Below are 16164 nucleotides of genomic sequence, written 5' to 3' on the forward strand. Positions count from 1 at the left end.
GTAATCTCCACGTTAATTAATCATTCGACTGAAGGTGCTAAACACGCGCTGTTTTAAGCCATTAAGCCGCCCGTTCCGCACACCTCCCGAACTCTCTTCCCCCAATCTATTGCTCGCCATTAACAGCCCACGGAAATGGAGGGTGGTTTTTTTCTTCATTTCCAACCACAAAAAGGCTGACGGTTCTCACAGGAAAAAGAAAAAGTGGCATTTGTGCATTTTGTTGTTGATTCCCCTGATAGCACACAAGCCTAGATCACGGAGATGTCTATTTGACATCTGCAAGACGTATTTTTTTGATTGTTTGCTCATCTGCAATACAACTATAAGACGTTTCCTATCAGATTCCAAATAGACGTTTAGAAGATGTCTTGAAGATGTTTATGATTTAAAATGTATGTAAAACTGACATCTTCGAGACGTCTGTCAGATGTTCGTACACAGCAGATGCCTTCCAGATGAAGCCATCTTTAACAGACATCTTGTACGTTTGCTATCGGAGTTAAAGTCTAATTTCTGATTAAATTTCCAAAACCTTCTTTAACTGTTTATAGTTCAACACAATTTACAAAGATATACTGTTAGTAGCTAAACACAATTTATATATAGCTAAACTGTTTATGAATAGCTAAACCTAGTTTAAAAATAGCTCAACTATGTGTGCACGAATAGCTAAACTGTTCTTTGCCAACAGATAAACTGTGTACTATGAGAACTAAAACATACGCTACTGGTCTCTAAATTGTTTACGAATAGGCCTAGCTAAAGTGTAGCCTATATATATATATATATATATATATATATATATAGCTAAACCTTGCATATGATAAGCTAAATATTACGAATAGCTCACTCATATAACTAATAGCAAAACTGTACATATTGACACATTTGTAAATTTTATGTGCAATAGCTAAACAATTTAAAACTAGCTAAACTGTGTGTGCATGAATAGCTAAACTGTTTTTTACTAGTAGATAAACTAAGCGTAAGTTAATATCTAAACTTTTTTTTACCAATATCGAAATTTTCCAAATAAACATGTTTTATGCAGTTAGCCTAACTTAAGTTAGTTATGCATTTAGTTTAGCTTTGATATTAGTCTATTAGCTAAAATATTTTACGAATAGCTACATTTTTCAGTAATAGTAAATATTTAGTCATAGCTAAACTGTTTAAAAATAGTTTAACTGTACGAATACTTAAAACTGCTCTTTGCTAATACACTGTAAAATATACGGTAAAGAAAGGCAGCTGTGGTTGCCAGAATTATACTGTAAAAAAATACGGTAACACCGTTTTAGGTTTGATGGTTTTACCTTAAATTTACAGTTAAATACTGTAATTTAACTGATATAATGTTAATATACCAACTTACTGAAGTACTGAAATCTGTTTTGTACCTTTTATAATACACTGGTAACCACCAAAATGCAGGTGTTGATGAGAAAGTCACACAAAGCCCATCACAAGATTTAAAAAAATAAGATACATAGAAGGTGCAAAGTGTGATTCATTCACACAAGCAATAAACACCATCATGGTGAGACTCATTAAACTGAAACATGCAATAAACATTAATTTAACAACTTTATATGTAACATACAACTCTAATAAACATAACAGATAAGAGAAACATAGGAAGAAACGTTATTTTAAAAAGTTATTTAAAAAAAAAACATCAAATTCAAACAAAATGTGAAATGCAACGCATTCAGTTTACGTGTTTTCCCTGTAAATTTTACAGGAAATTACCGTTAACCATTTAACAGGTTTTTACAGATTACTGTGAACTGATGCCTGATCTGTTTTTACTTATATCGAAACTGTTTTACGTGTAGCTGAACTGTATTTTAATGACATCCACACAATTGTATTTTACTTATTTTCTTACTAATAGCTAAACAGCTTTTTTTCCTCTCCCTAATGAGCTTTTTCTCCAGATTGCAGCCAGTGTTCCGCTCGCGGTGGATTTTCTCGAGCGTGGGCTCTCGTTACCGCTGAGTCTCGGGGCTTTGTGATTTTCTCCGCCGGCGCTCAGGGTCTAATTCTGCTCTAATGGCTTTATAAATGCGCTTGGTGACATCGGTTAAAGGCGGCTGTTCTCGCGGGGCTGTGCGTGCGCCACAGATACAGCGGAGGAGCGGCAGAGCGCGCAGATCCGTGCGCTGTGTGTGTGTGTGTGTGTGTGTGTCAGAGGAAGCGAGATAAATTGTAATCCTTCCCAACCTGTATTCCTCATCCCTCTCTCTCTCTCTCTCTCTGTTTTGGATCGCTCGTTCTCCTCCCCCTCTACACCCTCACGTCGGCCCTAAGCAGGTGGGGACAGACCTTCCGTCTCGCGTGTTTTTTTTCTGTCAGTCCACATCGGCTTGTTTTTCTAGTCCTCGTTCGTTCCGTCCCCCCTCCTTTCCCCCCCCCCCGGGCTCCTGCCTCAGACAGGAAGCCGGTCTCTTGCTGTGTGTGTGTGTGTGTGTGTGTGTGTGTGTATAGATAAGCCGCGAGCAATGCACTGAGCTGCCAGCGCTCTCCCTCTCTGTGTTTGTGTGTGTGTGTGTGTGTTAAGCCACGAGCAGCTCCGCGCGCTGCCAGAGCTCTGAAATATGACATGACTGCGCGGCCGTGCCTTTCAACACAGACCGCGACAGCTGCTCCGTTTATGTGTGTGTGTGTGTGTGTGTGTGTGTGTGTGACTCAGAGCGCCAGAGAATGAGAGTTCACACTTAAACGTGGCACTCCATCTCGGTCCCAGCACAACTGCAGTAAACATGCAAACGGCACGTAGTTTTGCGCGCGCCCTCTCGTTTCCATTTTCTCATGGGCTCGCACCTTCAAAACAAACCGTTCTTGAATTGATGAAACTCCCGGGCGCCTTCGAGCGGTTCTCTGTGTACGATTGAGTCATTTTGGCTTGCATTTCAGACATTAACCGAGCGCAAGTGGAAAAAGCTGCGTGTTTTCCACAGTTGACTACATGAGCGTGTCCGCTGGTCGGACTGTGTCCGTTCAAGGCCGCGTACTAAGGATTTCTTGCAAGCGTATCTTCTGATCTTAGATGGCGACGGCAGAAAAGCCTGTGACCTGAAATAACCCCATTGACTTCAATTTGATCTAAATTCCCTCTCAGATTATTTGCAGTTTGCATATAAAATGTAGGTTGAAGTGGAGAAAAAGGCGAAAAGGGTGAGGTTGAGTCTATTTAAAGGCATAGTTCACTCCCAAATTAAAGTAAGTAAATAGAGGGCAGTTATATCTCAGTCATTGATTGCCTGATACATATTGCACATGAAACTGGAATGTATTTTCTTGATTTGGCAAGTGCAGAACTGATTGGCTGACTTCATACAACTTCTGACACAAAAGGAAGTTTTTTTTTAGTTTTTCTTCCAGATACTGTATTTATACTGCTTTTTTGTGGAAGAATTATCCACTGGATGTAACAAAGTTCTTTGTCAGATATTCAGAATTTTGTTGCCTATTATTTAGGTGTAATCTACATCTGATAAACCCACCCCTAAATGGCATGCAAAAACAAACTGTGGTTTGGAAGCTGTCGTTTAGTCAAAGGTCTGGCTGAGCGAGACACATCACATGTCTGCGCATACGCATTTATGCTCAGTACCATCCTGGCCGGCTGTCAGGGAAATCCTGATCCGTTAATGATGCACTTATTCTGTGGAGGCCATCTCGACCCTTTTCCCTCTGTTAGCACAACTCTCACTCCAGCCATGACTCTCTCAATCAAAACCACGCTGAGGGAGTTTCTCGCTCCCTCTGTCCCCTCGCATATCCTGCAATTTCTTTCTTTTGTCATTTTTTTGTCTGTTTCTCTACCCAGCCGCTCACTTTACAATGCAACATGATGTCTGTTCTGTCTAAAGGCTGTTTTTTTCCTGAGTTGCATGTAAAATTAGATCATTCGTCAGCACTGTGCGCAGCCAGAGGATCATTAAGCAACCGCTACACATTAGTCTCAAAAAATAAAAGAAATGTTTCAGTTTTATAGCAGTTTTTGAACTGTCTCAGAGTTTAAAAAGCTTTAGAATTAATCTCTGAATTGACTAATAGAGGTCTTATAATTTTGGATCTCTACAGAATTTCTTGGAATTCTGTGACTCTATAAACTGCTTGAGAAACCCAGCTCTATCAGAATTCTATGACTCAACTGCATGTGAATTCCACAAATATTGAGCACATTCCTTTTTGAATTCTAGAACTCTTAGTTAGCTTGTCTTAGAATTCTGGAATTCTTATAAACACTCATTCTGGAAATGTTTCTCAACTGCCCCGGAATTTGAAAATGTGTCATACACTGCATCAAATTCTAGACTCTTATCAAGTACATTGAATTTTCAGAATTTACTAGAAACTGGTTTAGTGTTCCAAATGTTTTTTTAAAACCACCTCAGAATTCTGCAAGAGCCCCTGAATTCTAGAACATTTGTGACCCTGGACCACAAAATTTAAGTTTCTGGGGTATATTTGTAGCAATAGCCAAAAAGTATTGCAACATTTTTCTTTTATGCCAAAAATCATTAGGATATTCAGTAAAAAATCATGTTCCATGAATATATTTTATAAATTTCCTACCATAAATATATTAAAACAGAATTTTTGATTAGTAATATGGATTGCCAAGAATTAATTTGGACAACTTCAGTATTTAGATTATTTTGCATCATCCGATTTCAGATTTTCAAATAGTAGTATCTCATCCAAATATTGTCTGATCCTATTAAACCATACATCAATGGAAAGCTTATATATTCAGCTTTCAGTTGATGTATAAATCTCAATTTCAATTTCAACTTTTAAGACTGGTGTTGTGGTCCAGGGTCACATTTTATGTGTTGTGGAACTGTCATTAAATAGTTTTAGAATTCCAGAAGTCTTAATGAAGTTTTTCTTGAACCCTTGAAATTCTAGACTTGAGTTTGAACTTGAATCCCAGGTTTTAATGGGGGCTGCCAGCATCAGAATTTGACTGTGACCCAGACTGGTTTCAGGTCAGGTCTGCCTTGTAAAGCTTCCCCTTCTTTTTCCTGTCTGAGTGTCTTTCTCCCTAAGCCAGCTGTAGTTCTTTCCCTTTTATTTTTTTATGATGTAGGTTGGGTTGACTAGGCTTTGAGGTTGTGGTAAAATGGTTGCATGTGGGGTTCAGTCTTGAGCCGGCCTGCGCCTTGTTTTGTAAGATTGCTGTTGTGAAGGGGTTAAGTGTCTTGAATGATGCATTGATTGCAGTTGTTAGCTGGGAGTCTTTTAGCAAGGGACAGCGGGGGAGGAAACGCTACAGCAAAGAGCAGTTCTGAGGAGAAAATCACGACAAATCTTTTTCTCGCTAGGCTGTGTAACACTGCTTTATTGTCTGTTTAATGTAACACTTAGCTCTCCTGCCTGCAAACATCCCTACTGAGGAACTCCCTGAGCCAGGAGACAGAGAGAGAGAGAGAGAGAGAGAGAGACTTCACTGGAAAGGGAATGAGGCGATGGAAACTTAAACGGAAATACAGAAATTCTCCCTTGAACTGCAGCTCGCTTTTGGTAATTGAGCGTGGTAGGTGTGTGTGTGTATGTTTTACCTTCCATGTGTTTTGGTCCACCTCTCCAGGCTGACGGAAGCGAACATCCGCACTGGAGCCAGAGTTTCCCGCTTGGGCTCGTTAACGGCTCGGCGCCCCTGCTAACGGCTTGGGCTTTTTTTCAATCGTGCCGGCGGCATGCCGTATCCTAGATACGGAGCCGGCGGGAAGCGCGAGGCAGAGCTGCTGGCAGCAGCGTGGGGCAGGTCGTACCACTGTGTGACTCCATCAGGGGAGGGGTTGAACGCGCTCTCTGAGACTCTGCCAGGGTTGAAGTGCGAGTGCTACGCCTCCTGAATCCTAATGCCCTTATTCATCTGAGCACTGAGCGGACACCGGCCCTCCCTTCTCCAGCCCATCTGTGTGCGCGCGCTTGTTTTTGTTGCCGCCGTGCATGAGGAATTGGCTTGCGGTGATGGATGTGGGAGTTCCTTTTAACCCAAGCTTCCAGAAGAACTCTCCAATTAATTCAGCAGGGGCTCTGTGTAATTCCGGCCTCTTCCAGACATTGTTCATAATCAGTGTACGCAAACGGCAGGAAGTGCGAATGGGAAGATACACATTGATAGGTTTATCTGTGTATCAACTGCTATTATGCCAAATCTCAGTAAAGCTACGGTATTATTTCTATAAGCGATCAGACTTACAAGTTTTGCCCGATGGGCGATAAAATTGGCAGAATTTAACGTTGTTCAAACATAATAGAATTCCACGTTCTTTTGAATTGTTCCAGCACAGAACACTCTTAACAACCACATAGCAACATTCTAAGCGATTGCTGGCATGTTGCTGTGTTGTTGCTAGGGTGTCTTGAGTGGTTGTTTGCGTTTGTGGTTGCTAGCGTGTTCTGGGCTGACACAATTCAAAATACCCTAGAATTGTGTTATTTAAAATCATTCTTCAAGCAACCACATTGAAACATTCTAATGGCCGCTCAGAACACCCTAGCAACCGCATAGGAACATTCTTATCATTTTGTTGGGTTCTTTTGGTTTGGGTTGATGTTCAAAGGATCTCTGGTGAGACTTCTGAATATATCTAGGCTCCAAAATATCTTACAGGTGTGAAAATATGGATAACTTGTGTCCAATACAATCATGGCAGCTGGTTTTGCACAGGGTAACATCGCTCACATTTCCCCCACCTTTCAAGTCGCTCCTACTCTGCTGCTGCTTGTAGAAGCTCCCTGAGGAGTTGCTGTCTCGGGCGTCACGTATAGAAATTGAACAGCAGGCTTGGGGCAGGATTCGTCTGTAAAGCCCCTGATACCTCACACATCAATAATCAGCTCTGGGCGGAACTGTCTGTCTACCCTCTCCCTTTCTCTCTCTCTCTCTCTCTCTCTCTGTGCTCTTTAATGGTGTTTAATGAATTTCAGTCCTTGCTGCACCATAGTAACCGCTCGTCTTCTGTCTCTCTCATGCTTGCTGTAGGAGGTGGTTTTGTACTGTCTGGAGAATAAAGTGTGTGACGTGAATCATCGGGATAATGCGGGTTACTGCGCGCTTCATGAGGCCTGTTCCCGCGGCTGGCTCTCCATCGTACAGCACTTACTGGAGCACGGGGCGGACATCAACTGCAGTGCGCAGGACGGCACCAGGTAATCACATGCATTCATGATATCACCTAAATAGCAAAGCGTTACATGCAGGGCTAATTTGTGTGAGTTCCTGTGCTTTCGTCATACTGCGTTTGAGAGTTTGTGCGTGCCACTGAGGCGCAGATAATTACACGTGCTGACGCACGCACACTCAGTGTCAGTAATTATATGTTTGGTAATAATGGCTTTACAACAACAGAAGAGGCCGAGAATCTTAGCTCGGATAATTACCGCTAGAAGAGCAGATTAGGCGTGTGAGATCCCTGTCTTCGCTATACACTTAAAAATCCAATTTCATTTCCGATTCCTGTCGGAAAGATGAATGACGGTGACAGGTTTTAATGACTGTTTTATTGGGCAATACCAGCAGATAAAATTAAGGTAATTTTGGGCTAGTGAAGTAATTGAACTGTTTAAGCAAAAATAAAATCTCGCAATTACTAAAGCAAGTGAAATTTAAAATGGATAAGATTATAAATGTTGTTGTTTTAGTTTTTGCGAAGTAAAGTTCTGGTCTCTCTGCCAACAGGCCTCTCCATGATGCTGTGGAAAACGATCATCTTGACGTGGTACGACTGTTGTTGTCATACGGCGCCGATCCAACCTTAGCCACCTACTCAGGCCGCGGTTTGCTGAAGATGACCCACAGCGACATAATGGAGTGTTTTCTCTCTGGTAAGAGAGCCCTGTACCACTCTTCCAGCTCTATTCCCAGAATTTCTTTCCGAAGGTTCCGCTCGGCTTGGCTATCTGGTTACTAAGCAACAGCTGGAGCGGGGGAGAAGCCTTTAGCTCCGGCAAATCAGCTTTCCCTGAAAGGAGATTATGTGTGTGTGTTCATCCGTGTGCGTCTCTATTTGTTCTGGTGCGGCATGACTGTTTTGAACAGTGTATGGGTTTGTCGCAGACAACAATATTTGGAAAAGCTGGGTTGTGTTATTGAAATGGTAATCTGAGCATTATCTGGAGCCATCCGAGCTAAAATGGGCTATTGTTTTTATGGTTTTAGAAACTTTTGACGTAATTTTGACCCCTTGATTTTAAACAGCTCGATGTGTGTGGGTTTCTAATGGGTTACTTATAGGCCAAAATTCTTGAGTTTAAAAGCTTTGTAAATCCAAGCATTTCGGGAACACTTAATAGCATGATGGGACTTTTCATTGTGCATGTGTGTGATTTGTGGGGGATAGTTTTCCAGTTAGACCTCAAGAGCAGCATCCGAATGCTTTCAAGGATTTAAATCGGGTTTTCGAAATCTTGATTTAGCTTAAACTACATTTAATGCGACAGCATGTGATTTCTGCAGCACCTAACAGAATTGAAACTTGATTGAAAATAGTCATTAATATGGCAAACTCTCCTGCCATCCGTCAGTGGTCAGTTGGACAAATCCCACCACTAACCATATTGTTGCCAGATTGAAGGTCTGTAATCTATGGCAGCTTTCATTGGTCAAGGCCCACCCATGAGGCCGTTTAACCGACATGTCAAACAACCAATCACAATTAGTTTCGTAGAGCCTCTCGTTTCGGGGAATAGAATGTCCCCACAAAAACAGACTGGTGTGTAAAACTCTCGGACGCATTTTAAAGATTCTTTGAACAATAAATATTTGGCCTACCTTTGAATATCCAGCGTTTAGTTGATCCTGATAAGAGCTCGTCGTCACTGTTGTAAACTTGATGGCTTTCTTCTTTCGTGAGGGGGTTTGGCGCCAGAATATTTTGTTTCCAGGTGGAACGTCAAAAAACACGCACGTCTTCCTGGATATCCAGTACAATTCAACAAATCCAATAACAACTTCGACATTCCTGAAGTGTTTCCACTTTTGTGTCCAATATGCATCAGACGTCTAGCCAATGGTCCATGGGCATGATGCCTGAGGCGGAGACTAGCGGTGCATGCACATTTATTGTTGTTATAGATCAATCCAAACTTTTCATTGCAGTTCGTACCCACTAACTAAATTCGCATCCTGCAAGAACAGACGTTTGGGGGGAGCTTTAGAAAGAAATAGAAACCATTGAGTTTATTAAAAATGACTGTGCCATCAGAATGATTTTGAAATTGATATTTCAAGATAAAAAAAACTTTAGGATTGATTAAAACTGCAATGTAATACCATACTGTTTGCCAGACCAAAGACTGATTGACATTTCCTTGACAGATTGGTTTAATGCAGATTTTTGTTGAAAATAACCCAGAATATTCTTTCAAGAGCTGTTTATACCATTGCCGTTTATCGTTAGTGGAGCATTGACCTTGTCATTGTGCTGTTAGCCACCCCATTGTGTGCAGAAGTAAAGTTCTAATGCTCAAGGTTAGACGTTCGCATGGAAAAGACAAGCTGTGCTCCAGGTGCATGTGAAGATGGCATCACAGGAGACGTGGCATTTACCGAGAAGGCCTTTCCTGTGTTTGTGTTAACACTGACCCCTCTTGCCCGAGCACAGCCTCGCCATAACAGTCCGAAGGAAACACTCTCTCTCTCTCTTTCAGTGACAGTAGTCGTGTTTTTTGAGGCACGGCTTGATTAATGGACTGAAAGTTTCAAGCTGAACTAGAGGGCATCGCAAAACAATTTGTACACAGCCAGCATTTGTTCTTGACGGCAGTCGCAAGTTCTTCACCTCCAAAGCCATCTTAATACGTATGTGTGTGTGTGTGTGTGTGTGTGTGAATTAGCTTCAGGGCTGCCAGTTAAAGGGCAGCTCAGTCACATGTTGGAGGTTCACACTGACTGCGTGCGTGTTTGATTATGCATGAGTTTGTGAGACAGGAAAGAGCTCGGCCTAGAAGTGCAGGGCAGCATATTGTGTGAATCAGCGGTCTTGTCCCGTTCTGCTGTCTTCTGCGCTGATTTAAAAACCCTCCCCAAGTTTGTTTTCCCTCTGTGGGAGCCTTCTAATCAACCGCCCTCTCTCTCTCTCTCTCTCTCTCTCTCTCTGTCTCCAGCTCTGTTTCTCTCTCTCTCTCTCTTTCTCTCTGGGTGGAATTGTTAATGGCTGCGCTGGCAAACGTGGCTCCCGTCGCTGCTGGCTGTGTTTTCGCAGGAGAAAGGGGCATCTGAGCACGTAACCACATCATGTTTGCAGAGCGTCAGAGCCTCTGTTGTCTGTAGAAGACAATCTTCTAATTGTCACTTGGTGAATGCGGTCCGTTTAGCATTTGCACAATATATCGGTCATCATATCGGCATCAATTAATTGTATTTATTTTAAGCAACTTTTGCTTATTATTATTCGTTTTATAATGGTTTTATTAATGATTAGCATGATCCTATGCTAATATTAGCTGAAAGTTTAGATGTTTTTTCTTTGCTAGTTTATAGGGTGGATCTGTTTACAGGGTGGATCTGCTTCTCTAGTTGCCTCCTGCTTACATCACTAATGGTTTCATCTCTCTTTCTTATTCTAGATTACTTTGCCGATCTGCAGGGCAGAGTGGACGATGACCCCTGCGTGTACTGGGAGTTTTACGGCAGCGCAGTGTGCGGTGAGTACCACTTTCACACTCAAACACACACACACACATATTTACAGAAACGCACAACACACACAGTAACAGACACAAAAACATCATGCAAACAGACAGCCAGTTGGATAAACACCTAAAGGTAAACTAAAATCTGTGTGAATCATCAATGTTTGTAGACGCTCATTGATCTAGAATGGAAGAAATAGCATCCATGTGTGCTTCTAGCTCTCTGATGTTCGCTTAAAGAATTGATATAAAAATCCCCCATTCGCTGGGTGGTGGGGTCCGCACCATGGGGGCCAAAATTGATGGCAGCATTTCTTTATTGCTCTTTTTTAAAATGAATTCTAGCTGCGTAGCGAGAGTTCCCCTGGCTGCCATATATCAGCAGATCGCTCGGTGTGTGTGTGTGTGTGTGTGTGTGTGAGCAGGCCCGTCTCCAGCTGGCTGAAAACAAACCCACAGCTACTGCACATTTTCCCTTGGATTCCTGGAATAACAAAGCCGGGAGAGAAGGGGAGGTGTGGAAGGGAGCTGCGCGGCTATTTTTGGGAGCTTTGCGCTGCCTTGGAAAAACTCAAAGCGTATCAGAAAGAGCTAGAGCCGCCTGTTTTGCTCCGAGGCGTACGCTGTGCCGCTAGCGTGCACCAACGAGTGAAGTGGCTTCACACACAGCTCTTCCCGCAGTGCCGCTTAATGGAAGAGAGTGCAAATAGGAGAGTGCGTTCAGAGAGCGATGTGAGAGCAGCCCCACGAAAACATGTCTTGGCGTGAATCCGACAGGGAAAGGGAGGGCGGGAGAGGACTTTGAAGGGATATCATGGGAGCAGAATCCATAAGCTCTCAGTGTGTGTGATTCCATAATTCACACCTCGTCTCTCATTTCTAATCGATATCTGTCTGTCTGACTAATAGAGCCTGCCGACGACTCGTCTGGTTATGACATCCTAGCCAACCCGCCTGGACCCGGTGAAGACGAGGATGAACAGAGAGAAGTTTTCGAGTTTGAATTCTCTGACCGACCGCTGCTGCCATGCTACAACATCCAGGTTTCTCTTTCACAGGGGTAAGAGCATAGAACTTCTTTTTTGAATGACCTATGCTTGTAACTGCTTTTATTTATTGCAAAAACAATTTTTTGCATGTTGCATGTTGGTTACAAGCAGGATGTTTGCAACCATTTGTCACCAAGTGATGTTCATTATTTATTTTTAATTATAGGATTTTCAAAGTCTAATAAAATTTTTGATCCTAGTGGAATTTTCGTAATTGGGAATTTTAATCATTAAATTGCTGATTGTTCCCAGAATGTGGCAATTGTTCACAAATAAGTTTAGTCGTTATTGGACCAATGTTGATTACACCAAGGCATTTTATTCTGATCTGAACAATTTTTCGTAAATAAAAAATTTACCTCAAGAAAGGTGGTGGTAATTATTGTCATAATTGTCGAATGTAGCCATAGAGCTTCCATTTCCAAGTAGGACATTGATAATCATTTGGCGAAATTCTGATCATTATTAGAGAACTGCACATATTCACAGATATTTAGTTCTAATCTAAACAAATTGTCGCAATTATGAAATTCATATGTAGAGATGGCAGTTGTTGGCTACCAAGACATTGCTTGTTGTTTGCAATGTTTCTAGATGTTCATTTAATGAGCAAAGCCAGTAGTGTGTTTATGCACCATGCAAACCACGAAATTACCTTGGAATGCTATTTCTATGGAGGGGGAAGGGCCCCCCATCCAACCTCCAGAACACGATTTCTACCAAGAACTCCCCAAAACTCTAAATGCATCTGAGCAAAGCCAATTTTATTAACTCTTAGAATTCATCGAATTGAGTCATAATTTGTGTAGACCAGGGATCCTCAAATCTGGCCCACAAGATCCACTTTCCTGCAGAGTTTAGCTCTAACCCTAAACAAACACACCTGAGCAGGCTAATCAGTGTCTTCAGGATCATTCGAAAATCACAGGTAGGGGAGTTTTGAGGACAAGATTTGAGGAACCTTGGTGTAGACTGACAGCCAGGGACGACGCTAGTTTAGCGTTAGCGAAGACTTGAGGCCCGTTGCACGTAAACAGAGCGAGGACAGCGAAAGCATTGCACGAGAGAGACAGTCTAGTGACACGCTGCTAAACAGACGTAGCTAATTACCTCCCACACAGGCTCTTTCTCTGCCGTCAACGCGCTCCGCTCTCTCGCCACCCCTCCATCCCTTGCTCGCCCGCCACCCCTCCCTCCCAGGCTCAGCTGCCGCGCTCACTGTTGTGTATAATCTTCAGTCTGCGCTTGTCTCTGGCCTTCCCCTCCCCCGTTCTCATTCGCCCTCATTCGCTCGCTCTCCCTCTTGCTCTCTTTCACTCGGCGTGGCTGCCTGATGCAGTATTAATGGCTTTCTGCTCTCCTCACATTTCCTCCCCCCTCTCGCTCGCCCTCTCTCCTTCTCTCTCTCTCCCTTTCCCTCTCCCACTCCATTCAGCGTTCCGCACTCCGCGAGAGCCACAGACCGCCTCAAGTGCCATCGATTGAGCGCTGCCTGTTACTGCTTTTCCCGCTGTGTATGTGTGTGCGCGCATCTGACAGGCTCAGTCTATGGTCTTTGTGCGTGTGTGTAGCCTATTGTGTTCCTGGACGACTGAAGGCCTTGAGAATCCTTGTGTGATTTTGTATAATTGTCTGAATGCCTGTTTGTTCTGGGTCGAGTGTTTAACACGGTGTATATGCATGTACATTTTTGTTTTGGTGTTTCTAACTTTGTGCATGTGTTCTGAAACTGTTCATGTGGATGCTGCAAATTTGCAACAACTTTAAGCATCTTATTTTTAGTATGATATGAATAAAACTAAGCCTTGATAACCTGTTTTTTTATAGCATTGTGGTATAAACTTGACGCAACGATGCTAGCATGAAAATTTTGCTCTATTTTTCAGCCAATTAATCTTTCTCTCTCTCTTTTTCCTCAGACCTAGAAACTGGTTGCTGCTCTCAGACGTCCTCAAGCGCTTGAAGATGTCTGCTAGAACGTTTCGCGCTACGTTTACGCACATTGAAGTAGTGACTATAGCCGAGGCAGAATTCTACAAGCAGGCTTCTCTGAGTCAGCTGTTCTCCTGTCCGGAAGAGCTCGAGGGATTCATGCCTGACAGCAAGGAACTCTTGGATCTGGTGGAAATCAGTGCCGACCTGGTAGCGCTGCTGGGGTCGTCCCTCGAATGCTTGGACGACCGCTGGGAGCCAGTATCCAGGCCTCGCTTGTGAGCTTCTGCACATCCATGCACACTCATACAGTCCCTTGGAGACCCATGGACAACTAGAAGCAAAGGAAAAGGATATTCTGAGGCAGTTCTTGACATTTCAAGGAACTTCTGGACTGGTAGCCAAAGGCGAAATTGGATCCCAGTGCAGCTGATCTTTCAATTTGGCTTCAAGAAGGTTTCGGAACATCTCTACATCTCTTGCGCCCTTCTCGCATACTGATGCTCCTGGTGACGATGCAAATCTGTACATAGTGCACATTCTGCAGATAAAGAAAGAGAATGGACCTAAGATTTGGACCACTATCTCTGGCTAACTCTGAGATATGAAGCTATGCTCACAACGAAGAACTCTTTCATTTAAAAGAGATGTTTTCTAAATAGGAATATATATATATATACAGTCACTGTATTTTATTTGTGTGTATTATATATATAGATATAAATATATATATATATAAATAAATATATATATGCGCTGCCTTTTTTGTCTTGTTTAGTCAGGTCTTTATTTTATAATTGGAGTTACGATGTTGTAAATACATAATTGGGCTGAATTGGGGTTTTAAACGTAATTTCAACGTTAGAGGATTTACTGAGGCTGTAAGCCCCTTCGGTTCGTAAAGAGTAAATTAGCGCACTACGTCCGCGATTTTCCTCGCCTGGAGTAGACGTTTTTATGGTGTTGACCAGTAACCAGTGTGGGATTTTTCGCTCTCCCGTGTTAAACTCTAATCTACAAAGCTGTTTCATACCCTGTATGCAAGCTGTTGCTTTGACTAAGTCACTTATTTATGAGTAGAAATTAAGATATTTTAATGTGGCTTTTCTTTGTAAAATATTAAAGTAATTGTAAAATACTAATCTGACGCTTTGTTAGGCAAAGACATGCTTGAACTTGTAAATAATGGGTTGACTATTTCAGTAACTTGTTTCTGACGTGTGTTATTGTTTTTTGGAGAAGTGTTCGGACTTTGAAATTACATACCTATCATTTGTATTTATATTTTACCAAAAAAAGTTCCTTTAAATAAATGGCAATAAAAGATTGTGTATATATTGTGGTCTTCTTATATTAGTCGACATTACATCAAAAATTTATCAAATTTACTTTTTGGTCTTGTTGTGCATGTTATTTCAAAACCATGGATAAAACTTGAGATAAAAATTTGTTTCACGCTGAAATATGTTCAATAATTTCATGTTGTTAAACCAAATTGAGCATAGTGCTGCTCTGATTAATTCATGCACAAATAGATTATTAAACGTACGTGTTTATCACTATGTTTGGAGGTTAAGGTCTGAATTCCATAGCGACTTTCTACTACCCTACTAACAATTCTTGATTCCCAAAAACTAACGTTCCAAGAATGTTCTTTTTTTTTGGTTAGTCAGGAAAGTTTTCTTTACAGAAATAGAACGTTAGTTTCTGGTTTGTAGAATGTTATTCTAATGTTCCCCAAGGTTATTCTAACATTAGAGTAACGTTATTTTAATGTTAGAATAAAGTTATTCCAACGTCCCTGTACATTATTTTAACGTTCCCAGAATGTTAGTTTAAGTTTTGTTTTTGGTTCAAAAGGAACGTTTTCTTAACGGAAATAGAACGTTAGTTTTAGGTTTGTATAACGTTATTTTAACATTCCCTTAATGGTATTATAACGTTACCCTTTTCTCTTTACTCCGATATGATCACCCCTCTGTACTTCAGTAATCATCCAGCACACTCGAGACCCAGTGCAGTTTAAGCGGCATGGAAATTAACTGTGCCATGTATGGTTTATAAAACATTGAATTTATTTGATATATACACACACACACACACAAAAGTTCAAAGTTGTCCTAAGACAAGAATGGGTATTGTTTTGGTTTTCAACTTTGATGAAAGGTTTTGATCCACTTCCAATGTTGACTACTGTATATAAAGAATATAATATTACTTAAAGTAGGATAGCAGTAGTCATTTCTTACCACTGAAGTGTACAGTTTGTGCAGCAGGACATTATTCTTTTGATCCGTAAACAAAAACGTTATAAAAACTGCTTTCTAAAAACTTTAAATAATTCAATAATGTTTTATAAATGTAGTAATATTTACGTCTTAAAAATATACTAATATTAAAAAAATTATACAAATATTATAGTAAATCTAAAATATTAAGATGATCACAGAAAAGAAACAAGCTGGTGCTTAAAAGGATTTTAATTGACTCTTATGAGAATTTATAAACGTTGTGCTTGTAA

General features: G+C 41.4%; 1 protein-coding gene across 2 annotated transcripts in view; it reads left to right on the plus strand.

Annotated features, from left to right (window-relative positions):
- LOC127943074 (BCL-6 corepressor-like) overlaps positions 1 to 14978 on the plus strand; it is a 40150-nt gene extending 25172 nt beyond the window's left edge. For both annotated transcript variants that reach the window (XM_052539208.1, XM_052539209.1), the window contains 5 exons: positions 7013 to 7179; positions 7709 to 7854; positions 10597 to 10674; positions 11572 to 11722; positions 13631 to 14978. In XM_052539208.1, coding sequence (XP_052395168.1) covers positions 7013 to 7179; positions 7709 to 7854; positions 10597 to 10674; positions 11572 to 11722; positions 13631 to 13925 — 837 coding nt within the window. In that variant the 3' untranslated portion in view covers positions 13926 to 14978. The remainder of the gene's footprint in view (positions 1 to 7012; positions 7180 to 7708; positions 7855 to 10596; positions 10675 to 11571; positions 11723 to 13630) is intronic.
- The last annotated feature ends 1186 nt before the right edge of the window (positions 14979 to 16164 follow it).

This window comes from Carassius gibelio, chromosome A22, assembly GCF_023724105.1.
Source record: "Carassius gibelio isolate Cgi1373 ecotype wild population from Czech Republic chromosome A22, carGib1.2-hapl.c, whole genome shotgun sequence".
In the NCBI taxonomy this organism is placed as follows: domain Eukaryota; kingdom Metazoa; phylum Chordata; class Actinopteri; order Cypriniformes; family Cyprinidae; genus Carassius; species Carassius gibelio.